Source organism: Erpetoichthys calabaricus, chromosome 16, assembly GCF_900747795.2.
Source record: "Erpetoichthys calabaricus chromosome 16, fErpCal1.3, whole genome shotgun sequence".
Lineage (NCBI taxonomy): Eukaryota > Metazoa > Chordata > Cladistia > Polypteriformes > Polypteridae > Erpetoichthys > Erpetoichthys calabaricus.
Window position 1 is genome coordinate 69,751,506 of NC_041409.2, and position 27,432 is coordinate 69,778,937.

The 27,432-nt window shown below is 41.4% G+C and overlaps 1 protein-coding gene across 1 annotated transcript; it reads left to right on the top strand.

The window, feature by feature from the left end:
- The first annotated feature begins 14,484 nt into the window (after positions 1-14,484).
- On the top strand, positions 14,485-27,033 carry LOC114666974 (potassium channel subfamily K member 1-like). Its single transcript, XM_028822032.2, has 3 exons — positions 14,485-15,138; positions 22,132-22,527; positions 24,288-27,033. Exons 1-3 carry the CDS (start codon positions 14,826-14,828, stop codon positions 24,452-24,454), a joined length of 876 nt encoding a protein of 291 aa, XP_028677865.1. The 5' UTR covers positions 14,485-14,825; the 3' UTR covers positions 24,455-27,033.
- The last annotated feature ends 399 nt before the right edge of the window (positions 27,034-27,432 follow it).

Consider the following 27,432-nt stretch of genomic DNA (forward strand, 5'->3'; position numbering starts at 1 on the left):
GTCTGAGGTCAAGAGCGCTCTGGAGCAGGTTTTCATCCAGGATGTCTCTGTACATTGCTGCAGTCATCTTTCCCTTTATCCTGACTAGTCTCCCAGTCCCTGCCTGCTGAAAAACATCCCCAAAGCATGATGCTGCCACCACTATGCTTCACTGTAGGGATGGTATTGGCCTGGTGATGAGCGGTGCCTGGTTTCCTCCAAACGTGATGCCTGGCATTCACACCAAAGAGTTCAATCTTTGTCTCACCAGACCAGAGATTTTGGCAAACTCCAGGCGGGCTGCCATGTGCCTTTTACTAAGGAGTGGCTTCCGTCTGGCCACTCTACCATACAGGACTGATTGGTGGATTGCTGCAGAGATGGTTGTCCTTCTGGAAGGTTCTCCTCTCTCCACAGAGGACCTCTAGAGCTCTGACAGAGTGCCCATCGGGTTCTTGGTCAACTCCCTGACTAATGCCCTTCTCCCCCGACCGCTCAGTTTAGATGGCCAGCCAGCTCTAGGAAGAGTCCTGGTGGTTTCGAACTTCTTCCACTTACGGATGATGGAGGCCACTGTGCTCATTGGGACCTTCAAAGCAGCAGAAATTTTTCTGTAACTTTCCCCAGATTTGTGCCTCGAGACAATCCTGTCTCGGAGGTCTACAGACAATTCCTTTGACTTCATGCTTGGTTTGTGCTCTGACATGAACTGTCAACTGTGGAACCTTATATAGACAGGTGTGTGCCTTTCCAAATCATGTCCAACCAACTGAATTTACCACAGGTGGACTCCAATTAAGCTGAAGAAACATCTCAAGGATGATCAGGGGAAACAGGATGCACCTGAGCTCAATTTCGAGCTTCATGGCAAAGGCTGTGAATACTTATGTACATGTGCTTTCTCAATTTTTTATTTCTAATAAATTTGCAAAAATCTCAAGTAAACTTTTTTCACGTTGTCATTATGGAGTGTTGTGTGTAGAATTCTGAGGAAAAAAATGAATTTAATCCATTTTGGAATAAGGCTGTAACATAACAAAATGTGGAAAAAGTGATGTGCTGTGAATACTTTCCGGATGCACTATATATATATATATATATATATATATATATATATATATATATATATATATATATATATATATATATATATATATATATATATATATATAGCTGTACCCCGTGGCAGAGCTAATATTGTAATGAAACAGGACAAACTTTAAAAATCAATAGACGCTGGCACTATATCTGATTTTGTTAAGCTCTGATGGGAGAGCCTTCCCCACATGGGAGAAAAGCACATGGTTGTGATATCTCTGGCAATCAGCAGCTACCCTCTTAAACACATGGAGCTCTGATCTCTCTCTCAAAAACATCAAACATTACTCCTTAACAATCTGTAGATGATAATGTCTGTTGAACAAACAAGTATCGCTAGCTAAGCGGAAGCAAGGTGCACTCCAACACGTAGACCAAGGGCTCATTTATACTTCATGCTCAGAACGCGCACACGCACGCATCATGGCTGCCACGCGTTCCCAGCGTTCATTTGAAGCGTCCTTTGAGCAGGTCCTCAGAAACTAAAAAACGTGACGCGTGCGCGAGTTGCAGTACCAGCATAAAGTCGGAACGTGACGTCAGAGTCTCTGTTTACTATCAACATGTGACAGAAAGCCTCTATGCGGATCTTCCAGGATTGATGTGTGCGCTTCAATGTTTGATGAATGGTTCGATGTGGTGAAGCAAAATGCCGACATACAGATGCATTCGTGGTACTTTTATATTCAAGCGTTGCATATTCCTGATCGTAATGACAGGATACATTTTAAAAGTCTCACATACTGTCTTCTGTGCAGTCTTTGTTTCTAGGGCTTCCTCCTGTACTGACAGCAGTGGCAAACAGCAAAAGATCGCCACACTGAGCACATTAAATGTATGATATTCTAAGTCTCTGCACATTTAGAATCCTTAGATTTATACTTGATATCACTTTCATGATGAAATGCATTAAAGTATGTATGTTACATTTTATCGTTCATTTCGTTTAAATAATGAATACTGTTAATAATTACACACATGGGGGTGACACGGTGGCGGAGTGGTAGAGCTGCTGTCTTGCAGGGAGTCACATCACTGGTATTCCCTGCCTGGAGTTTACATGTTTTCCTGGTGGGTTTCTTCAGTTTGCTCCGGTTTCCTTCCAAAGATACGCAGATTTGGTGACACTAAAATGATGCTAGTGTATGTGAGTGCTTCTATTCACACATTCCTTGATTGATATATTTAATTATTAAACGTCCTTTTCAGTGATATTGCGGTAAGGTGTCCTCGGAGTTTAATGGATGTTCCAGACAATTCACAACACAGCGAAACTGAACCTATTGATATCTCGCACTGCCACCTGGTGGATTCTTCCAGATTTACTTAAAGTACACGCGCAAGTTTAAACAATAAAACACTTGCATAGCAGGAGCATCCGCTGGACCATGCGCTGCGTCGCGTTGCGTGAAGTATAAACCTGGCCCAACTCGAACAGAGGCTGGCGAGTGAATGAGGAAGGCCCCACCCCCCTGCTCTCGGTCCACAGCCACTCTCTTGGATTTGCATAAATACATCGGTACCACAAGCGAACTATGGTACTTAGCGCGATGAGAGAAGTCGCAAAATCAATTGGAAAGTTCAAGCAAATAATAGAAAACAACCAGATCTAAATCCGTTAAGTAATTCTCTTGTGAAAAGGGGGCAGACATACAGACAGAACGCGCTTGGACCACAACATTTTTAAAACTGCTTCTTAGCAAGCACCTATGGGCCAAGGGTAACCTACATTCCACATTTCACAAGTCCCAAAGTCCACATGGTTCGGGAGATTTCGTGATGAGTGAGTCAGTGGTATTTGGCTTTTATATATTGTGACAGATAGGGGGCACTCTTGAACCCTTGGACACCACACCAGACACCAGATAAAATCCAAAATATTGAATTTATTATTAATAAACAGTGCACCAAGCACTCTCCTCTCCACAATACTCATATAATACACAATACTACAATAATTAAACAATCCTCCACTCTCCCACACGCGTTGCCACCCTTCTACCCAGCTCAGCTCGTTTGTCTGGGATTTCCTTTATAGTCCGTGACCCGGAAGTGCTTCTGAACCCTCAGTCCATGTGACTTCTTAGCACTTCCGGGTCAGATCAAAAACTCTTCTTTTTCATCCCGGAAGCACGTCATTCCTTCTGTCCATGTGAAGGGGATGTAGTTCCGGGGTGTAGGGAAAATAGATGTCCTTGTGCCTCCCTGCAGCGACTCCTGGTGGTCCCCATTGTTGCCAGCAGGGCTGTGCATAAAAACTTTGTTGTCCATAATTCCCTGCTGGCATTCGGGGCACCGCCATGCTGCAAGGAGGGCTCCATCTAGCGGCCTGGGGGTATTGGCCGGGATTAATGACCGGCCATATCTCACAATATATAGATTACAATGTTCTTGAATAAAATACAATAATTATGAAGACTTTTTAAAAATTTAAATACACTTTGTTGACTTATACCCAGCAACAAACACATATAACCATATATGCTAATATCCTCCCAGTCAAAAAAAAAATTAAATAGATGCAAATATACATATAAATTACCACTCTGTTTCCAACAGTGTGGCACCTATGGTGGCTCTTGTTCAGAAGCGGACGCCACTTGGTTGTTTCACAATAATTAAGATTAGGTATATAAGTAGGTTTCACATTTCTGTTATCATTTTAGCCCTAAAATAGTGACTTAACATCAGGGATCTATTTTATTGACCTTAAGGTTAGTGTTTGGGCGAGGGGAAGGCCGTCTCAAGTGGCGTCCACTTTCTGAACAAGACCCCATATGGTGACTGTGGAACCAGCGTGTAGGTGAACTAACCCATTACACTGCCAGTCAAAATTCGCGTCACATATTGCATGTCCAATTGGGAAAAATATAAAGTGGCCTTGCGAAGTACACCGTTTTCCGTAAAACGAAAGCAGAGTTTCACCGCGTGCTCGTGTCAATGGGAGTGCAGCTTAAGCACAAGCAGGCAGACACAGACGGTTCTTATTTGATTTTACGTTATTTTTTCCAAACACAAATAAACAGCAAATAATTCTTATAAAATAAATATTAGTAAAAATCCACTATTTGTGCTTATCCGAATATCGTATTCAGATTCAGCTCCACCCATACATTACAGGGTAAGGCAAAACATTTAATGTGGACCTAAACCAGATCCAGAATGTCACATAAAATGGAATTAGCTCTCGTTCAAGTTCTTCACTTGCAAATACGTTATGTTAAGTTCACCATTCTTAGATAAATGCGCTTGTTCAGTGAGCGTGCTCTTTTAAACTAGTTCATGCACAATACTGGGATTAAACACATTCAGTGGATTCAGGAAGCATTCAGACCCCTTCGCTTTAGATTGCACTTTAAATGGATACCTTTGCCATTTTTGGCCATCAATCTACACTCAATAACGCCCATAATGATAAAATGAAATGTTTTCAGAAAGGTTTACAAATTTATTTTTAAAAAAAATCTAATTTATACTAGTGTTCAGATGCTAATCCAATGTTCTTCACATATTTTGGTAGATTTTATACAAAAGGTAACATTTTCAGTGGTCGGAGTTTCTAACTTGGCAGGACGTGAGTGTGAATTCAAAGACATAACACCAGAAACAGCCTTAGAATAAAGGAGTTTGAATAAAAACCGGACGCCACTGTGTTTTGAGAGCCCGTCTGCCGTGTAATTGGAGCCCTGGAGTGCTGCAGTGAGTCACCGAGTCACTCCAACTAATCTCCTAATGAGACGCCGATTCCTGTCTTTTATTGAACTTCTGCTTTAATCAGACTGTCTGTGGATTCAGCAAAAAGTGAACTTTACCAAAATCTGCATTATTGTGTTTTCTTCAGGCACCAAAAAATGTACACTTTATTCTCCAATGTTTTTTTAAATACAAAATGGCATGGTGGCTTAGCAGTTAGCACTGTGGCCTCAGAGCACCAGGCAAGTGGGTTCAGATCCAAGCCTCCAAAATCCGAAATGGAATGAGTTTGGATGACTTTAAAAAAAAGTCAGGCATTGGCTAAGAACAAGCCCTGGTGTGACTGACCCTCATGCGGTCACGTTAGACCCACCAGTTAAGTGAACTCTAGGTTAGGTTCACTTAAATGAGCATGCGTGTCTTTGACATGTGGGAAGAAACCCGCATACTTGGAAAATACCTGCACAGTTCCAGGGAGAGTATTGTTATTAACTTATTTGGCAAATTACAACGTTTGATTTCAATTGTTATTTCCATTTGGAGCACAGGCAGGTGAACACAGTCACACAGAGTCAACAGTGGGATTTGAACCCACACCCTCAGGGTCTGCACTTTTAGGTCCAAAGCCTTAACCACCACAACAAACCACACTGTCTGCCAATAAGATCAGCCCGTGGTAAATTAAAAAAATTGTATACAGAAAAGCACTTGTTTAGTTACAGTGCACTCCTGTTACACCTGCACACTACAGTATACCTGAGGCCCATTGCCTTATGACGTCTTCAAGAGCGAAGGTGGGTAACACGGCTAGTTAGACATATCAGTAACGAAAAAGAATGGAGGGATGGATGAGTGGGGCCTGTGGTGCTCAAGTGTTTCATGTGCAGACCCTCCAGGGTAGTTTCCTGTTGTGACAACGATGACCACACAAACCAGAATATGCTACAAACCTCTACTGTAAAAGAGAGATGGATTGATCATTGCTGAGCGGACTGAGAAAATGTTGCAATAATGAAATATTAGATTTATTCAGCAGCCTACTACAAAAAATATGTCATTTTTAAATGAGTGATGGCTCATTATGGTGCTCTTCATTATAAAATGTTTATTCTGTTCTGCCCTTTCAGTTGTAATATATATGCACATCCATCGATATTACATTTCTAAAGAATTTACACACTTTTTTGCTAATATTTTCTATTTTTTTTTTTATCCTATAAAGTAATTTACAATTGCAGTTCTATTATCTGCTCATTTGGCCTACTGCTGCTCCATTTTCAGTTTCTTCCCATTATTTATTTTTATTGGGCCTCTGCTGTGTCTCAGTGTTGCTGATTGCTTATTGTGTGTCATTTCATTTACTGCACGATGAGTGAAATGTGCGCTTCAACTAAACATAAAGAAAAATCAATTCACCTGCTCATTACAACGTCTACACATTCTTAAATGGAAATGACTATAGAGTGTTTTTGATCAGAAAATTAGTGTTTTCAAAAGTTTGATCTATGCTGGAAAACAATCATGGGTGATTGGGCCAAAAACGTTCTCTGTACACTTTGGTGTCCTATGAAAGCTCACACAAGTAACATTTCTAATATGACTCTGGTGGATGCTTCAATATTGAGTGGTGTGGCGGATGGCTAGGACCCTTACCTGGTTGAGACACCTTCATAAAGGAAGGACCCAGGGGATAGAGCGTGCAGATGGCATTATCTCCTCTGGAATGCTAGATGGCAGCCCCGCTTTGGGTTGAAGCAGTGTCTCAGATTCCCAGATGGCTTCATGGGAGTTGGAGTTTGGCCCAGCCCTGTTGGGTTCCATGGGTGCCACCAGGGGGTGCTGCAGGGACTGCTGAGCTCTATTTCATTGGCTTCCACCTCAACCGGAAGTGCTTTTGGGCCAAGCTAATGGAGGTGCTCCTGGGTGAAGGATAAACTGAGCCAGCTGACACTGCTCCAGAAGCCAGATTTGGGGGTGAGAGGATGACGCTTACCGGGAGGAGTGGAGGTACTGAGAGAAAGAGAAGGAAGATACAGAGATGAAGACAAAGAGCTTTGCGCTTCATTTGGGGAAGAGATTCCCACAGCTCAATATAAGCCCGTGCTGTACTGGACTTGTGCCTCGTACCTGCTTGGGTCAGCTTTGGGGAGCTGGGGCACACCCTGCAGGCCACAGTGGATAAAACAGAACCTGAAATCACAGAGATGATTAAGATTACATTTTTGTATGTCTTACCAGGAAAAATTAACTTAAGAAAGCAAAGTTCTAAGAAATAGACATTAAAGAAGATAATGGTCTGCTGTTGGTCTTTGAGGAAAAAATAAAGGGCACTGGAACCTGAAAATCAACAGAATGCTTTCTTAGTCAGCAAGATCATAAAGGATTTTACAAAGAAATTGCCAGAAGTGAACTAAATGGAGCAGTAAATTGCAGGGTGGCTGTCGGTGAACCCTTTGTGTGGGGTGTCCGGGCTGTGACATCTCAATTGAGATGGAGCCTTTGCCAGTCCCCAACTCTACCTTCACTTTCAGTGAAGTGACAGTGAATACATCATTCAAATTTTTATTTAATTCACTAATCGCTCATTATATTATTAATAACCTCTCTTGAAAAAAGAAAATAAAATGTATCTTTGTCTGTCTTCCTCCAGCATACGCCAGCCTTAACAGACCTACTGACCTTCAGGACGACATGTTTAGAATGTTAATGCCAGTTGAATGCAATGTACTGTATGTGGAATGTCACAACTATTGGAACTATTCTGCTCAATTCACTTGATAAACAAACTATACATTCTCAAAATTGTACTTTACTCCATTACTGACCTACAAACATTGAGAAATCTCCACACAAAAAATGTTCAAAGTCTTTGAGAGCTGCTGTTTTTTTCCTGCTTATAGTGCTTCAAAGGGGATCCAAATAAAAGACTTTGAGACTTTGAGAGGAGTCAGATATCCTCCTGCACTGGTAAAAGAGAGTGATCAGGTCAGGGAGAGGAGACCCTCATTCAGAGGGTAATTGTAGCCCACAGTATTTAGGAGATCAGTCACCTAACATCTCAGCATCATCTTCATGTGCCCAGTTACACTACGGTTAAGATTAGGGTTGTGTGAGGGTTACCTGACTTAAAGGGCATTTCATGACTGGTGTTGTGGGCATTATGTGACCTACGTGATAGGCACTGCAGGCTGAAGTTAGACCCATCTCCCCCAGTTAGCAAACAGCAGTTCCTCAGGCCAGGAAAGGAGAGAACCCGTGATGTCTTGCATGACAGAGCTGCTGTCAGTGGCTCAAATAATGTAACAATGGGCGTATCACCCCCATATTATTCCCATAGAATGAACTACCGATATATGCGATTGCATCTACTGAAACGAAATGTCATGACTCAAGCTGACAGAAAAGAATTAAACTTCTCGACATTTGCTGGAAATCACACAAGAGACAGTTATGTTTTACTAATATTAAAGAGTAGAAGGTTTGACAACAATCAACTATTGATATCACCAAAGCAAGTAATCTGATGGGTTTTCTAGTCATTTTCATGTAAAGGTGGCCATGCTGGCAAAGTGACACTGATGTAATAACAGAGAAACGGTCGTGAAAAGGAAGGACAAGTGACAAATGAGACATTTTGGTCTTTCAGTGTGGAAGACCCATTTATTCGCCAGCAAGAGAGGTAAAAAAAGAGTGCGTTAAGAAGCAACACTTTGTCCGACAACAGCTCTGGTAGCCAAATGAAGCTGGGCCACCTGTTAGGAGGCATTTCTATGTAATTCAGACCAGACATGGCAGAGCAAGGGTGTGAACTGGTCTTGGTTAGACATCTCTTTCCAGTAAACTGTCCTCTGTTCTGTGAATGGAAAGAGAAAATCGTCAGTCCCTATGCAACAATGAACTCTTTCCTCCTTGTGCAACTCAAATATTATAAGAACTCCGCTTGAGACTCACCAAGCAATTGTATGGGACAGTATCAGCCTGGAATAAGGAATATCATAGGAGACAGGCAGAGTCTGTGTGCTGGGTAGGAGCAAATCTAATGTATGCAGAATCCAGCCAGACCAATGTCATTCTAGATGATTCAGGAATTTATTGAGATCAATGGTGTTTTTAATGTAGACAAGAACAAAGTCAAGGAGATCACTTACTGTGTCAGAAAGAATTGCTTTAGTAGCAAAAATCCAAGTGGAAGGCAAACAGAATAATAACTTTCAGACACTGACTTGGAACACAACCCGTAACAGTGTTTTATGCAGACCACATGAACATAACCTGTAATAAAATTTAAAAAAGAGTCCATATATCACTTTGGTGATTTTACGTTTTCCCAAAGTAGGATGCGGGTTGTCTGAGCCCATACCTGTGACATCAAGAGCAAAGTTGGAATCTGCCAGCCCATCACATGGCACTCTCATGCACACATCAAGTCACATCACTCCAGCGATTTCCTAAACTTGCTTTCCATTACAGTGCCAAGGAGAACCAGAGCTAATTCCAACAGCACAAAGTGGTTACCAACTTTAGATGAAGCACAGGTCTGTCTTGGCTACCACCGCTATCTGTCCATTTCTGCTCATTGTATTTCAGGGTTGATGTATGTATGTTCATCACAAAGCAAACTCACTCACACCGAGCCAATTACTGAATCACCACTTAAGATAATCATGCAAGTCTTTGGGATGTAGGAGGAAAACAGAGAAAATCCACATAAAGTGCTGGAATACTCATCCAACCAACCATCCACCCATTCTTACTTTTTTACAATTTAATCTATTGTAGGATTTTGGTGAGGCAGAGCCAATCATCAGATGCAAGGCTGAAACCATTCTAGTACAGCAAAGTGGGCCATCCCAGGACACGCACTCTTCTTCTCTCTCATCTAACTATTTCTTCCCATTCTATCCATTAAAGTGCCTTGGAAAACCTGAGCAAATCCTTGATGCATCGGACAGAAGGTTAAAACCAGCTCCAGAGTGGTCCCTGGTGGGACAGTCATGAACACATCCACTTAAAGACCATTTCTTATCACCAACAAACCTAAGATACACATTTTTATGATGCACAATTAGAGCAAAGTAAGTGGAAGCAGTTCTCATAACAGAAAGATACAAACGTCAGAAGGTCACTGAAACTTTGAGGAAGCAGCACTAACCACTGCAACACTACAATAGCACAGAACAGAAATAACACAAACTACTATTTATATCATTCACTTTGATCCTCTTGATTATAGAGGCTCTAATAAACATATCAAGAAAATATGTAAAAATTATAAATTGTTAAAAGTCACACAGGACCACCTAAACTAGCAATGCAAGATCTTCAGAACACAGAGCACAAAATTTCACATTTCAGTTAATGTGCTGCTGTCACTCACATGTCCCTTGTGAAAATCTGTATGTAGAGATAAGTGGATGAAGCATCATTCCATGAACAATATAAAGATTTTATTTTTCTGCGCTACTGTAATTGTTCAGGAAGGTGTAGAAGTCATCTGATAGCAATTACAGCAGCATCAAAAGTAAAGCCACTTTGAGACTCCAACTGGCATTATATTATGCTATGCTTGTAGAATCTTTTATTTTGCCAAGTTGTTACAAAGAAACTCCGACTGCAGTCTACAAATTAATAAAACTGGCTTAGCTCTTCTAAAACATTCTTAAAAATCTGTACAAGTTTCATAATATATCATTTTTCAGAATTCAGGTTTTATTATAAAACTGTGCTTTATTAGGGAGAAAGGATAAGGGCCCTGTTTGGTTAGGGTATTAAAAAATAAAATGCATTTATGTTATGTATGTTTAGAAAATAGCTGACAGCTGAACAACATTCAAATGTGACATCATATATACAGTAAACAATAACATTTTGTATTTATCATGCATTTTCATACCTTTTACATTCATAACAAGAAAAAAAATTATACACATTCCTTTAGTAAGTACATGTTAATATACATTGATAGCATAGACAAAAAACATATAGTGTGTGATAGATTTAAGCTTTAAAGTAATGATATAAATTGTAGTGATGCAAACAGGTCGATACAGGAGCCAAATGAGCAGCTATGCTAATGTAAGGGTTAAGGTGATGTCACAATTGAGGTTTGTATTGATCATCGGCCAATACAAGGGACAGCTGGTCGATGGAGGCCTAATCAGGAGCCGTCCACTAACGCCGGTGCTGAAAGCAATTTCACTTATTGTCATGCATCTCTGTACCTATTGTGAAACGTGTAGTGCAATACTGTCAGTGTGTTATATTATAAAATGATTACATAAGAAAGAACACAAACTTTAGAATAAATACGCAGTGTTTTTTAAGCAGATTGTCTTAGTAAAGAAAACCTCAATGGCTGTTATGAAAAAAAATTATTTTAGGATCTTATCAATACCATAATAGCATTCTTAAACCCAGTTAATTTAATTAAGAGTTGCAGGAGGCCAAAGCCAATCCAGAGCACATCCATTAGTCTATTTTTGGGCCAAGTCTTAGTAAAGGAATGCTTTTTTTTTTTTGCATATAGAATCACTTCTGAGGACATACACCTTTTATGAGAAATTTGTAAGATGGAGTTGAGAATTTCATTACAACCATCCATCCATCCTCCAACCTGCTGAATCCGAACACGGGGGTCTGCTGGAGCCAATCCCAGCCAACACAGGGTGCAAGGCAGGGAACCAATCCCGGGCAGGGCGCCAACCCACTGCAGGACACACACACACACCAAGCACACACTAGGGCCAATTTAGTATCACCAATCAACCTAACCTGCATGTCTTTGGACTGTGGGAGGAAACCGGAGCGCCCGGAGGAAACCCACGCAGACACGGGGAGAACATGCAAACTCCATGCAGGGGGGACCCAGGAAGCGAACCCGGGGCTCCTTACTGTGAGGCAGCAGCGCTACCACTGCGCCACCATGCCACCCATTCATTACAACCTCATTCCTTAAATATAACCTGAATTTGAAAATCCATAAGTCTGTAACATTAATTAAAATGTGTTTTAGATTCTAATTTGTAATTAGAGATGACATAGATAAGTCAGTAGTTATATATGAAGAGCTTGGAAATGCAAGAATGAAATGTTTTACATGTAATGCCAATCCATTTTAAGTTTTATCAAGCACAACCACTCACTCTCCTACCGGTGCAGTTTAGAAACAACAGTAAGAATAACCAGTCTGATCTGTTGGTCTTTCTGCTCAAGTCTTTAAGGGGTACTGTTGAACATAATAATCTTTTAGTTTAAATAAGTTATCTGCAACTCCAATTGCAAGTAGCATTATAAAATAGTATACATCAATTTTAAATTAATGAACCATTTGCTTACTTTTGTGTTCTTTGTTGTAATCTCAATGTTTTATTTTACAGTTCAGGGAAGATAGATAGATAGATAGATAGATAGATAGATAGATAGATAGATAGATAGATAGATAGATAGATAGATAGATAGATAGATAGATAGATAGATAGATAGATAGATAGTGTCACACACATTGGATTGGGGGACAGCCAAAGGGTCCAGTTCAGGGAATGAAAATGCTGGGAAAAGGGTTAGTAAAGGGTACTAATACCTTCTTTCTTTCTTCCTACAGAACTACAGAAGCCTTTCGGATGACCTCACTCCTGGCCCTCCTTGATGACCTCAATCTACTTCCTGCTACCTCAATATAAAGATCACTTGCATAGTTAATCATTTGTCTTTTGTTGTTTTACAGAGAAAAGCCAAGCAAAATGACACCTTTTATTGGCTAACTAGAGAAAGATTACAATATGCAAGCTTTCGAGGCAACTCAGGCCCCTTCTTCAGGCAAGATGTAATGATTACATCTTGCCTGAAGAAGGGGCCTGAGTTGCCTCGAAAGCTTGCATATTGTAATCTTTCTAGTTAGCCAATAAAAGGTGTCATTTTGCTTGGCTTTTCTCTACATTCATAATGGCTAACACGGTACAGCACCATTGTTTTACAGAAAACAAGACCAGTATCAGTCATTTGTGATTACTCTGCCTACAATATATGGGGCCATTCCACAAATGTTTATAGTGGTATTGTTTGATTGTTTATTCCTGCATACGGTGGCACAGTGGTAGCGCTGCTGCCATGCAGTTAGGAGACCCGGGTTCGCTTCCCGGGTCCCCCCTGCGTGGGAGTTTGCATGTTCTCCCCGTGTCTGCGTGGGTTTCCTCCCACAGTCCAAAGACATGCAGGTTAGGTGCATTGGAGATCCTAAATTGTCACTAGTGTGTGCTTTGTGTGTGTGTGTGTGCGCCCTGCGGTGGGCTGGCGCCCTGCTCAGGGTTTGTTTCCTGCCTTTTGCCCTGTGTTGGCTGGGATTGGCTCCAGCAGACTCCCGTGACCCTGTAGTTAGGATATAGTGGGTTGAATAATGGATGGATGGATGGATTATTCCTGCATTTTTCAATTCTCCTGCAATAGATAGACAGATAGGCCTTTGCGGTGGGGGCTGCAGAGACAATAGCCTATTACATTAGAAACAATTACTTAAATTTATGCAGAATTCAGATCAGAGTGGTTAACAGATCACCTATGTTCAAAAAACAAAGCACAAAAGTACAAATGTAAGGCACATGCTAAAATATGACATATTCTCTTACAGATAAAAGAAATGCAAAAATTGATGGAATGTTGTGAATTCTGGGCAAAAACAAATTCTTATATGCTGACAGGCCTATTATAAGCAAAAAAAGTAAAAGCTAAGGTACATAAGCTAAGTGACAACCCACCTTCTTTGGGCAAACACCACAGACACCACCATCCAAGGCAAGCATCTGAAAACTGTGGCTGTGATGTTCAGCACTATGGGCACATGAACTTTGAGATCAGACTGTAATAAATCCTCTTCTTTTGTTAGCTTTCATGACATATCTTAATGTCTTATAGGTACAAGAAGTAATATGGCCACAGGGAGACATGAGAAAGGGCACACATAAGTAAATTAGAATCTCCCCAATGCACATAAAATCTATGCAAAATGGAAAGGCCAATAATGAGAAGAAACTAGATAAATAGGATAGGAAAGGCACTATATTCAATAGATAGATAGATAGATGCCATGTATTGCCTTAAAACTAATTTAATAAATCTAATATTGTTTTCAAATGAACATGCCACACATGTAAATATTAGGTTAACCGTACCAAACATTTAACTCAGGTAGCTTTTCAGAAGAATTATTTCAAAATAATTTCTGCTGATGATGTAGTATTGAAATTAGTATGCAAGATGCATTTAAGCATTTGTCCCCACCTTTATACTTATGCATAGTAAAGAAAATTAACTTTGATTAAAAAAAAAGAAGTTGCTTTAATTTGAGATTGGTGTGTAACGGTGCGGTTATTTTCTCTTTGATGAAAATTCTTATATTTACTAACAGGACAAGAGAGCTAAAGTTCGTTAGAAAACGAGCACTTGACAAGTCCGTGGCTTAAACAGTCCAACAAGTTGGGGTCCAGTGGTTGGCCCAGAGGGTCTCTCGGTTCACTTTCCTGCCTGGTCATTGCCTGACCGAGGGCACCGGCTGTGATTAGCTGCGAGTTGATTCAGCGATGGCTTTAGTTCTGACACAACCCCGAACAGGCGGCAAGTCCATCAGAAGACGCACACACTGTGCCAATTTAAAGCCTCCAATTAACCTAATTTGTGAGTCTTCGCTGATGAGTGTGTTTCCTACAGTTAATAAATTGAGACAAATTAGCAGGTTGAAACTTTATCAAAGACGATTCAGAACATTTTAAGAAATAACAATTTCCAACATTGCTTACTTTTTAGGCGAAGTAAATCACACTGATTAGAATGTCTAATCTTGCATACTAAATGAAGCACAAATATATAATTAGCCGAGGCTTCAATTGGATGACATAGTCGGGCGTTGAATACGAAATAAGTTAGGAAAGTAAGCAAGTGATCACGCACCTTCCAGAGCAGCGCTGTCCTTGCATGCCCCCCGACATGTCTGACCCCATGGCCAGCAGCACATCGAATTAGTTGTCGTCAGTCTTTCCCCGTCCGACAGTTGGTAGCCACTGAAGATGATAAGGAGGGCTCTTCTTTGGTACTTTGCGCTGTTTCTGGTCTACTGTGGGTACTTGGCACTGGGTGCGTTAATTTTTTCGGCCATCGAGGAGCCTTACGAGACGCATCTGAGACACGAAGTCAAACGCTGGAGGGCGCGCTTCCTAGCCATTCACCCCTGCCTTTCCGCGGCCGAACTGGACTCCTTCCTGAGCTCCCTTTTGGGTGCAAGTCGATATGGGGTGGCGGTAGTGGGGAACGAGTCGCTGCCAATGCGGTGGGACTTTGTCTCGGCGCTTTTCTTCACTAGCACCACCCTTACTACAACCGGTAAGCAAGTTTCTCCTAAATATGAAGTTATCGCCTCGGCCCAGAGGTGATGTGTAAAAGGGGATACCCGCTGAAGGCGGACATCTGAGTACTGAAGGATAAGAAAAGTACAACCATGCATATTTCCTTTACAGTTATTTTTTTTAATATAATCTTATTTTCCTTAAAGTATTTATCAATTTTTTTAAGATTGTACTCGTGGTTTATTGATATTTGGAATACCGACGACCACAGCCATAAAAAAAAAAAAAAAAAAACTAATGATGCGACTACAAATGGTACGTTTTATTGGGCTGTCAGACATTTTTATTCCCTTCAGTAGGTAGTTAAGTGGATAAACAGACTCCATTTTCTAACCTGCATGTTCAGCTCACAGTCGCCAAGAAAAGGCACCAGTCCTGGCTGTGGTCCATCGCTGGGTACCCTCGCTTGTTCAGTTTCGGCTCTCCAGTTAACTTCGCCTAAAACGCAAATTAACTTTCCTGAAAACAAGCTTAAATTATAGCAGAAAACTCCGTTCTTGTAACCGGGCGTCCATTTAAAACTGTCCCAGCACTATTTCTTAATTTAACCAGACAAGGGAGAGTAGTGAATGGTGTGCTAGCAGAACCCGATAGCAGTAGTGGTGTACTGTCAATGGGACAGAGTACCGAGAAATTTACTTGCATGTTTGGTGCTTGGATTTGTAACCAGTAAAGCAAATTGGTTTCAATATATGAAGACCACAACAAATAGAAAAAATCTAAATCTCTAAAAAAAATCCCAGTGACATGAAATGATTTCAACAGCTGTTATCACAGTACATGGGTCGAGCTATTTTTGAAGGATATGAAGAAAAGTACGGGACAAAAGTGGGCCAAAAATAACTGGGTCTTCAATGAGACCACTGCTATGCCCCTTGTTTGAATGTGATAGGTACATTTTATTTTCTCTCTCATGTTATTGTAAATACAGTTGGCCACCTGCAGAGGCAGATTTCCCATTTTTGTGGGTGTGCGTCTGACAGCAAGGGGTCTGTGGGCGTCATAATCCAGCCTTGGCCTCCGCTTTCAGGGCTGATAGCTCAGAAACAACTTGTTCTGAAATGTTTCACCTTTACTGAATGTACTGTAGTCATCTGGACGCTCTACACAAGTAGAGGAGAAAAAAAGCATTTCTGACAAATGTTGTCATTTTACTATGTGAAAATCAATTTTGATTTCAAAGTTTTGAACTTCATTGAATCTGAATCTGCATCAATAGTGAATTTTTGATATCACCAAACTTGTGTTTACGTGGAAGTAAAATCAAAAATTTTAATAATTAGAAATTTGGCTTCTGATTGGAACGTGACTGGCCCATCCAGGGAAGAGTTTGTTCTTCCTCAGCTCTAAATGTTATGCTTCTTTGCTAATGACACATTTCATTGTCGGAGATGCTGAGTGTTGGGAGCACATGAGACGTCTGTGTGGAGTCCCGAGTCCAAAGAGGTTCTGCTCAACCTTTATAACGCACTGGTGAGGCCTCGTCTGGAGTACTGTGTGCAGTTTTGGTCTTCAGACTATAAAAATGACATAGCAGTGCTAGAAAAAGTTCAGAGAAGAGTGACTAGGCTGATTCCAGGGCTACAAGGGATGAATTATAAAGAGAGATTAAAAGAGCTGAGCCTTTACAGTTTTAGCAAAAGATGATTAAGAGGAGACATGACTGAAGTGTTTAAAATTATGAAGGGAATCAGTACAGTGGATCGAGACTGTCATTCTAAAATGAGTTCATCAAGAACACCGGGACACAGTTGGAAACTTGTTCAGGGTGAATTTCACACACACATTACGAAGTTTTTCTTTACCCAGAAAACCATAGACACTTGGAATAAGTGACCAAGTAGTGTGGTAAACCGTTTCAAAACTCTACTTGATGTCTTTTTAGACGAATTAAGTGGTTAAGACGGGCAGGCTCTGTTGGGCCGAAAGGCCTGCTCTCGTCTAGATTGTTCTGTCCGTGTTCTCTGTAACCTGAAAACTCTGCTTATGAGTCTCCGTCTCTTTGATTTTTGTCTTAATGTTGTTTGTTTCACGTAGTCGAAAGGAGAGATTTAGGAGCACAGCTGATACAGCACATTGCTGCACCCACCACGTGACAAATCAACTTGGGATCCCCAGATTAGGACCCGAGTGTGGCCTGCAGTGGGTGACGCCTCCACAGCACACTAGTTTTGATGGAATAGAACTAATGTGAGGGTTTGTTTTTTTTTTTTATGGTGGTTGAAGTTCCAATTCTGCCACCAACCCCCAGGTTTTTCCCTGCAGGTTGGAGGGCCTGCATGCAGGATTGAATGCAGATTAATGTCATACCCAGGATGGGTTGAAAGGACTACAAATTTATTCTAGTACTTGTAATTCTGACTGATTGGCTGCAACTTGCAAACATGTTTTTTTTTGTTTAAATTTCATAGTGTTTTATGTAATTGGTTCATTTATAAAATTCCCTCTGAACAGTGTAAGTTATGAAAAACGGATTGATTGTATTTTGTGTTTCCAGGCAAGTAAAAGTTATGCCTTCAAAGAGGACCTTTTAGGAGAGTAATTTGGCCAAAACTAAAATATGTTTCTTGTGTTTGGGGAGTTCCCATCATCCTTGTTTAATAATAGTTTAACTTTGTGGCATCTCTCAGTTGGCTTTGTGTGTTTGGGTGGGCATTCTACAATGTACTGATGTCCCATCCAAGGTAATTTCTTGCCTTACAGCCAATGCTGCCAGGACAGACACTGGCTTCTCATGACCCTGACCTGGACAAGTGGGGTAGAGGTGGATGCTCTCAAACTGTAATCAAGACTGCTACTGGCCCACATGAGACCAGGAGGATTTTGGTGGCTGTTTTTCCCCAGAAGTCTTTCATGATTCTCATTTATTTAGTAGAAGAAGCCTTCAGTTGACAATAAATTTGACATATTGCTGATCTGACCCACCCAGGGCATTGCCTGTTCCAATAGACTTCCCTCCAGCCAACGTCTTTGTTAAGTGAAAGCTAAAACAACTTGTCTCCTAAACCATTTTTTTCCCATGTGCAGTAACTCTTACTATTCGGGTCTGAGCTTCTCCTCCATATCTACAGTGAGGAACAGAAGTATTTGAACACCCTGTGATTTTGCAAGTTCTCCCACTTAGAAATCATGGAGGGGTCTGAAATTCACATTGTAGGTGCATTCCCACTGTGAGAGACAGAATGTTAAAAAAAATTTCAGGAAATCACATTGTATGATTTGTACAGAATTTATTTGTATTGCACTGCTGCACATAAGTATTTGAACACCTGAGAAAATCAGTGTTAATATTTGATACAGAAGCCTTTGTTTGCAATTACAGAGGTCAAATGTTTCCCGTAGTTCTTGACCAGGTTTGCACACACTGCAACATGGATTTTGGCCCACTCCTCCACACAGATCTCCTCTAGATCTGTCAGGTTCCGAGGCTGGTGCTGAGCAACACAAAGTTTCAGCTCCCTCCAAAGATTTTCAATTGGCTAGGCTACTCCAGAACCTTGATAGGCTTCTTACGGAGCCACTCCTTGGTTATCCTGGCTGTGTGCTTCGGGTCATTGTCATGTTGGAAGACCCAGCCACAACCCATCTTCAGTGCTCTGACAGAGGGAAGGAGTTTATTGCTCAAAATCTCACAATACATGGCCCCATTCATCCTCTCCTTAATACAGTGCAGTCGTCCTGTCCCCTTCACAGAAAAGCACCCCCAAAGCATGATGTTTCCACCCCCATGCTTCACAGTGGGGATGGTGTTCTTGGGATGCAACTCCTCCTCCTTTTTCCTCCAGACACGGCGAGTGAAGTTTAGACCAAAAAGTTCTATTTTGGTCTCATCTGACCACATGACTTTCTCCCATGCCTCCTCTGGATCATCCAGATGGTCATTGGCAAACTTCAGACGGGCCTGGACATGTGATGACTTGAGCAGGGGAACCTTCCGTGCAATGCGTGATTTGAAACTATGACGGCATAGTGTTCTACCGACAGTGACCTTTGAAACTGTGGTCCTAGCTCTCTTCATGTCATTGTCCAGCTCCTCCCATGTAGTTCTGGGCTGATTCCTCATCTTTCTTATCTGTGATACCCCTCGAGGTGAGATCTTGCATGGAGCCCCAGTCTGAGGGAGACTGACAGTCGTCTTTAGCCTCTTCCATTTTCTGACAGTTGCTCCAACAGTTAACCTATTTTTACCAAGCTGCTTGGCAATTGCCCCATAGCCCTTTCCAGCCTTGTGGAGGTCCACAATTTTGTCTCTGCTGTCTTTTGACAGCTCTGTGTTCTTGCCCTTGGTAGTAGTTGGAGTCTGACTGACTGTGGGGTGGACAGGTGTCTTTAAAGAGCTCGGACAGGTGCTACTAATTAAGATTACTAAGTGGAGTAGAGGTGGACTTCTTAAAGGCAGAGTAACAGGTCTTTGACAGCCAGAATTCTTGCTGATTGCCAGGTGTTCAAATACTTATGTGCAGCAGTGCAATACAAAAATTCTGTACAAATCATACAATGTGATTTCCTGATTTTTTTTTTTTTTTTTTATTATTTATTTATTTTTTTTTATTAACATTCTGTCTCTCACAGTGGGAATGCACCTACAATGTGAATTTCGGAGCCCTCCATGATTTCTAAGTGGGAGAACTTGCAAAATCGCAGGGTGTTCAAATACTTCTGTTCCTCACTGTATGTATATCTGCAAATGAGACTGTCTGGGCATTTTAATCCTATTGGTTTTTTTGTAATGCCCTTGTATGTTGCATCACATTTTATTTTTTCTTTTATTTATCTTATGTATTCTATGTTGTCTTTGTATGTTGCACCAATACTACTGACACAAATTCCTAGTACACATTAGTATACCTGGCCAATAAAGTGAATTCTGATATTAACAAACGCAATAAAGTGGCTTCTCATCATTTTTAAAACTGTTCACATTTCTCAGCAAAATTCCACAAGTTGTGTCCATGCCCACAATAGGCCGACAGTGCAGCTTAACAGCTAGACTGTCGCTGGTTTAACACTTCATTCGATCGTCTGCATGTTCTCCCCGTATCTTACTGTAAAAATCGAAGCAGTGTGTTGATTGCAGGAGGGTCAGACCTCTAGTGGGCTGCCTCCCCTTCTAGGGCTCATTCTTGGCTTCTACCTGAGGCTGCTGGGATTGGTGTCGGCTCCCAGTGACCCTGAAATTCATTATTTATGTTCAGCAAATAAATCTTTAGATGAAACGCTGTGTTCTGATTTTGAAGGTGTCTTAGTGGTGATACAGATGTCACTATGCTAAATCTTTATCTGATTTACTTTAATTCCTTTATCTTTTTGTGTCCATGTGGGTCTTTTCTGGGTATTCCAGTTTCCTCTTACACCTTTTCTCTGCATTTGTTCAGTGTGAGAGAGCAACAGATATGTGCACGACTAGGGACTAAAACTGTATAACACTGACCCCATATTTTGGTACGGGATATAAATATGGTCTACACACATGCTACACAAATTTTTAGAGATGCCTACAATATTTGTGACATCTCACCTTCCTACTTTGCTTTTATTCACATTAGTTTCTTGTCAACATTGTGGGAGAAGTGTGAGGTTGCTAGTGACTTGCTACTTGGTCCATACAAAAAATAATTAATGGATTAGTGCTATCTTTCACTTTGTCAAACCAGATACATTGAGTGTGTGCCATATTGCTCTAATGTAATGCAACCACAAAAATTGCTGACCTAGCTATTTTATGTTGAGTATAGGTGAGAGGTCAGCATCAACTCTCCTAGGCCTGGTAGAGCTATGTGTTTCTAAATTGTTCCACTGGTAGTTACCCCATTGAATGACGTTCATGTGAAATGCAGTATAAGGCCAATGCTGAAACAGAAAGCCGGTGATTCCACCTGAGCTAGTGAAAATGTGAAGTGGCCTGAATGAGGCTGGGGTGGCCTGCTAGACTATACTTTCTTCCGAGCACCAACTCCTTGAACCTGCAGCTGGTGACTGCCCAAAGGAAGGTGAGCAATATTGGGGATGGGGGAATTAAAGGACCATTTCCGTGTTCAGGTCAGAGGTTCTTGGTTACTTCCCCAGATCTGGCAGTGGTATGAAATTGCACCTAACTGGCCCTACTTGTTCATTGAGTAGTGCCAAAAATGTACTCTAGGCCCAGCATAAGTTTAATGGGGCTGTGGGTTATCTCCTGCGTTGTAGACCAGGTACAGATATGTGCCATGAGACGAGAAACCAAATTGTGACCCATAATCGCCTATCAAACCATTTTAAGGTGGACCACAAAGATTTGTCCTCCTTGGCTGAACTGAGCTGATGTGTTGCATTGACAGCAATTGGCTTTTGACTGAAATAGTTAGGCTACCACCCATTTAAAGAACTTGCAGTGAAAGAAACCTAAATATACTCAAGTCGCATTTGTATGTTTTGTATGTAATACTAAAGAATTGAAGAGTAAGCCTGGGTTACTTTTCATCTGAGAATAGGTTGATGGGAGGTTGGGCAAAATGCATAATTTATATCTAAGAAATTATCTTCTAGCTCGCCTCCCACTTGGTTGTTTGGAGTGATTAATGACTGCAGTGTTGTGTTAGGTGCGGACTTGTATGTCTACACATGGGCTGCTTTTATTATTTTGTTGTGTAATTTGTCGTTGTCTTAAATGTGCCGAGTTGCTTGGTTGCCTCCTGGGCTTTTAACTATATGTGGTCTGATTGCTTTTAGAAAATCTTCTGGAGTTTTACCCCTTCTGTTTCTGTCTGTTCACTCTGTGACCCAGGAAGACCTTTTTAGATTTGTAATCAATGGTTCCTTTTCCTTCTTTTTTTTTATCATAACCATTAAGTTTACAAGATCAGATGTATAGTGCTTGACCATCTGTACCCCCTGCCTTTTTTTTCTTTTTCTTTTAACTTAGAATTCTTTCTTTCTGCTTTAGGAAGCTAACCTAAGCTTTTGTAGACTCATATATATTTCCTCTCCTTAGGTTTTGGTCATCCAGCACCTTTGTCGGCAGAGGGAAAGGTTTTCTGTGTTGTGTATTGCATCTTTGGAATCCCACTAACGCTGGTGTTCGTCACCCTGTCGTCCCGCTACGCCCTGCTGTGCCTGCGTAACCTTCCTTTGCACAGCCTCCAGTTAAGATTCCCAGGCCGTGAGCAAGTCTTACACCATGTCTACAGCCTAATCCTGCTCTTTCTGCTTGTGGGACTCGTCTTTCTGATTCCTGCCCAGCTCTTCTCTGTCATGGAGGTGGACTGGAGCTTTTTTGATTCCCTCTACTTCTGTTTCATCTCGATTAGTACTATTGGCCTCGGGGACTTTGTTCCAGGGGAACAGGGTGGACAGCATCGGCCTCATATCTACAAGCTGGCTATCATTGGTGAGAATCAAAAGGGAAATGACTGGGGTAGGGGTGGGATAGGACTTGGGGTGAAATATTGTACTTGACGTCTAAAGTTGAGTGGCACAGTGATGTGCATAGCTGTCTCCCCATGCCAGCTAGGCCAATGACTCGAGTCTGTACCTCCTTTCTGGTGTGGGCTTATGTGGAGAGAAGATATCAAACTTGAGTTTTCTCTCCCACATCATAAAGATGGACAAAATTAATTGATGATTTTAAATTGGCCTGGGAACATAAAACGAATCGGCAACCTGTTAGGGATTATGTCTGATGATGCTGAGGTAGGTACTCGCTCCCCATGCTACCAGACTGGGTAAGTGGTTTAAGATAATGATTCAACTTCCAGATTACCTTGGGACATTGTGAATAAACAATTTTTATGTTTCGTTATTTAAAATGTGATTAAAAGACATATTTTAGAGACGCAACGTCATGGTTATGTAGTCCCCATAAGTCATCATCTCCCTGTATGAGAGTGACAGTGTAGCTCTAACCTTCTTCCACCTGTATGAATGTATATGTACAATATATGTGTGCGTGCATGATTAATAAATCTTGTTAAAGTGTGTAAGGGTGACCTAGTGGTTGCTGCCTCATCAAGCCCGTGTCCTTAGTTCTGTGTCTGTTCGTGTTGTGTGTGTGTGTGTGTTAACCCAGGCACTGCAGTACCATCTACATCCCCAAAGGCATGCAGTCTATATGAGTGAACATAAATCAGCCCAGTATCGATAAGTGCTTGGGCGGCCTGTGATGGACTGGGGTTGTCCAGGGTTGGTTCTTGCCTTTCTCCCGATTCTGCTAAGAGTGGCTGTATTCCCTCAGCCCCCAGAACTGACTTAAGCAGGTTTAAGAATGTATGCATGGATCTTGTGAGTTCTGTTAACTGAAAAAATTTCCAAGGCTCTCTCTTCTTCTAACCAACTTACATTCCAGTGCAGAAATTGAGCACAAGGCAGCAGCGACCAACCCTGAAGGGGATGCCAATTCCTACCAGTGTGTGTGTGTGTGTATATACACAACATATACCAGACTAATAGAGAATTCCCAGTTAGTCAACTAGGACATTACAAGCTCCACACTGATAGTTACTAGCCTTTGTGACTTTGGCCTTGATCACTAGACCTGGGAGTTGGCAGCATTAACAAGTGTGCCACCTTGGCGTCTTCCATTACCTGTTCATTTTGCCATTTCTTTAACATCTTATTTAATGAGGCAAAGTACATTACTTAGGAGGAGGACACATAATTAAAGGAGTTTAATGGTTGCTAGTCTAATGATCAATTTTATATTTTGGCATCGGCACTAGTGATGTTTGCAGTTTAGGCCGCTTGAATGGCTGCTAAAGCTGAAAATTCGATGTGACAAGAATTCCATCAAAAAGGTGAACTTCATCAACAAAGTGCCCACACACTTGTAGCTGGCACAATATGATGATGATGATGATGATGACTGTCACATTTCTGCTGGGTCCTAGGAAAATCTTGTCTTTTGAAAGTGTACTGTAAAAGGAAGGTGACAGACCTGCTGGTGTAGGTTGCAGAGCTCACACATTTTGGTAGAATTGTTTGAGAGCTACTAAACTTTGTGGAAATGGCTCACGTGTTTCCCAAGCCTGTGTTGGTCAGTTTTCCAGCCTCTGATGATGGGTTTCATCTCTCCATGATGATGGGCTTGCTTATTTTCCCCTTGCTTTGTGACACTTCTAACATGCTGTATGTGTCTCTCTTTGCTCCCTGTAGTCTACCTGGTGTTGGGTCTGATTGGGATGTACGTCTTGCTAGATGTGTTAAGAGGCCTCCTGCAGTTACGCTCCTTGTACACTCGCTTCCTTCCTCCCAGGCCAAGGCCCCCTCATGAGGCCACAGCGAATGAGCCACGCCTGTCTGCAGTGCGACGTGGGATGTGAGACTCTGCCTTGGAGAGCCAGGATACCTTGTGCTCCTAAAGTCCCTTGTCCAACTGAAGGATGGCTTTTTGTTGGTTGGGTTTGGGTAGTGTGATTGGTGATCCCTCTGGTTCGGTTCCTTAAGACTCCATCGTATGAATTTTCTCTCTCTGTTAGAGCATTACTGAGTGTTTTTGGGTGGGTGGAAGTGAGGTCCTTACCACAGTGGGTTTCTCGCCTGCTAACATTCTAAAGGCACTTTCAGGGGACACCAATGGAAATTGGATGCAACTGGCAAGTGGATTTACAGATTGCATGTGGCACAGTTAATATAATATTAGGAGTCCATGTTCGTACCTCACCCTGCTACAAACGATGGCCCCAGCCTAATCATGAAGACTAATAAAACTCTTATAAATGAAAAGTAATGTTGTTAATATGTAAGAATAAATATATCCAATCACTATTATACTTTTTTTGGCTGTGGTTACGATTGGCATTCAGTGACATATATAAGCTACCATCTAGATTGCTTTGTGCCACTAAAATGCTACTGTTTCATCCATTTTTGATGTGTGGGCTCTTGGTGAAGTGGGGATGGTGATGAGGCTTGTGTGTTCTAAGTAAAGTTCATGGTTAGTGAAGCACAGAACACCATTTGGTGAAGTGGAGGTTGCTGCGTGGATGGGTGCACAACAATAGGGTGTTAGTGCCCATCAGTGAATACCACCAACTTTGCCCATATGCTGATAAAGGTGTGTGTAATATATGCACACAGTCACAGTGCTCAAAATATTAAAAGATTTAGTGAAAGAAATCCATCCGGTAAAATACGGAGTGCCCACATTGTTGAGTCTAATTGTCATTTTAATGTTAATGGCTGTGCAGGCAGTGACCATACATTTTTTCATAGATATTTGTTTGCAGGAGTCAGTTAGCCATCAGCTGATCACGTCTCTTAGTCGAAGGCAACAAGTACCAGATTTTCCTGGTGATGGAAATATATAAGGACTCTTAATGACAGTGAAGTTATGAATGGCATTTTGTCAGTTTGTATGTTTGATAGGTCAACATGGTCCCACTTTTTTATTAATCAGAACAATGTTCTGCCCCCTATTGGTCGGTAGTTGTTCCAATCTCTTGCCAACACTTGGTGGCCCTACTTGCTCTCTAAGGAGTGAGGATCAGTCATTCACCCCTCTAGTAGCCTCAAACATTTTGTGACTCAAGCAAGGCTACTACAGTACTTGCTTCTCCATTCTGGGCCACCCAACCCACCTACAAGGTTTGCTACTCTCTAACAATCGTGTCATCAGTAGGTCATCTTGTAGTTTCATTAAGGTAGCTTGTTTCCTGTGGGTACCAAGCTCTAGTAGTCTCCTGCTCGTCCAATGTCCTCTTCACCAGAGTAACAGACTGTTCGGTCTCTTGCCAGTCACACAGAATGATATTGGTGCCCATCAGGGCTATGTGTGTGACCTTAGAGAGCAGATGAGTCCAATCCTTGATCCACACTTCCAGAGACTGTGAAGGCAGGAGGTTTAGTTCGGAAGGTACTCCAGGTACTTCTGTCTTTTTGAACACCTCACCAGAAAAGCAGTTGGTCTCAAAGTGGTGCATTGAATTGCTACGATCCAGTAGTCTCTCAGCAAGGCATATTGATAAGCGTCATCAGTCCTGACACTGGGACATCAGAACACACAACTTGTCAAGTGAGGAATAAGGCAGCCTGGGCAGCCCTGCAGTCCATAAAAAGTGAAGTTTTAGTGAGGTACAGAACACAAATGCTGCAGGATAAAATAAGAACTCGATTAGTTTCAAATCCCGAGTGATCGTGTGGATCCAGAATATGGAAGAAGGCTCCGGGGATCAATAGTGCCTTCCTGCTGGTGCTGTAATAATGTGAACTGTGTGTTTGTGATGCACATCCGGTCCTTTGTCCCCCATCAACTACCTGATTATTTTTGAATTGCTGCATTTCCAGTCACCCTCTTCTAGTTTCCACACTGTAAAAACAAAAAATCATATTTGTCACAATAAAATTTTTCAGAATGTTTTATGCTCCTCTGTGAGGAGAGCAGACAGAAAATAATGCACAAGTTGTATGTGTCTTTAATTTGTTGTGTTACACAACTAACAAAACATGCAAAATGCCCAAAGTAAAAACAGATAAAAATGCAACCCAATTACAGGAGTAAATAGAGTCCGCAATTGGAGAGAACTTAGGCCAGCCCTGGACCTTCTTATCAGACCACGGTTGTAGGAGCTTAGGTTCTGAAGTCACATCGTTTTCTATGCAAAAGAAAGTGCCAGACAACGTGATGATGTCTTTCAAACTGGAAAGACTTACAAAGGAAAATAATTTCTTCTTTTCCGGAGCCCCTCTGAGCCACAGCAAGAACTACAATACAAAAGTGCAGTCAATTTTTCTCCAGGAGCAAGGTGTTAAATATCCCAAGAAGTTGTTAAACAGCCCTAGAGAAACACCAACCAATCTTTAGGCTGTTCATAATTTGGCTAAGGTGGGTCCCTTATTTTGTAGGAAAGTGGAAAGAATGAAACTGCTAGTCATTAATAACGATGAGAACTCAGAGTTTGCTGTAATGCACCGGGGTCAGTGGTATGGTGGGCAGTGACTCATAAGGGAAGAAAGGACACTTTATGGGACATTATATGCGGACACTTTTATTTCTGTGTTTGTAATTTCAGGGGATATTTGGAAGTATTTATGTTCAGGGGCTTTGTAAGGTTCACAATATTGGAAAAATATTTGTCCATGATTGCAGATTGATAGATTATCAGAAACTGATACTACACTTCCTTTACTGCTTATATAAGTTTATTGTCATGTGTACTTTGACTATTAACATTTTACTTGCATGTCTCCTCAGAACTGTTGTCAAATATATAACACAAAAAACAAAAGGTCACATAGCATGCAACATCCATATTGAATACTTGATCTTAGGATTACCTGTTCAGCAACCTTTTGGGGGGGG

Bases quoted from the DNA above. Each gene is read 5' to 3' on its own strand.
- LOC114666974 (XM_028822032.2), top strand. From the start codon at position 14,826: ATGATAAGGAGGGCTCTTCTTTGGTACTTTGCGCTGTTTCTGGTCTAC. The intron at 15,139-22,131 runs GTAAGCAAGTTT...TCCTCTCCTTAG, and splicing joins CACCACCCTTACTACAACCG to GTTTTGGTCATCCAGCACCT. The intron at 22,528-24,287 runs GTGAGAATCAAA...TGCTCCCTGTAG, and splicing joins CTACAAGCTGGCTATCATTG to TCTACCTGGTGTTGGGTCTG.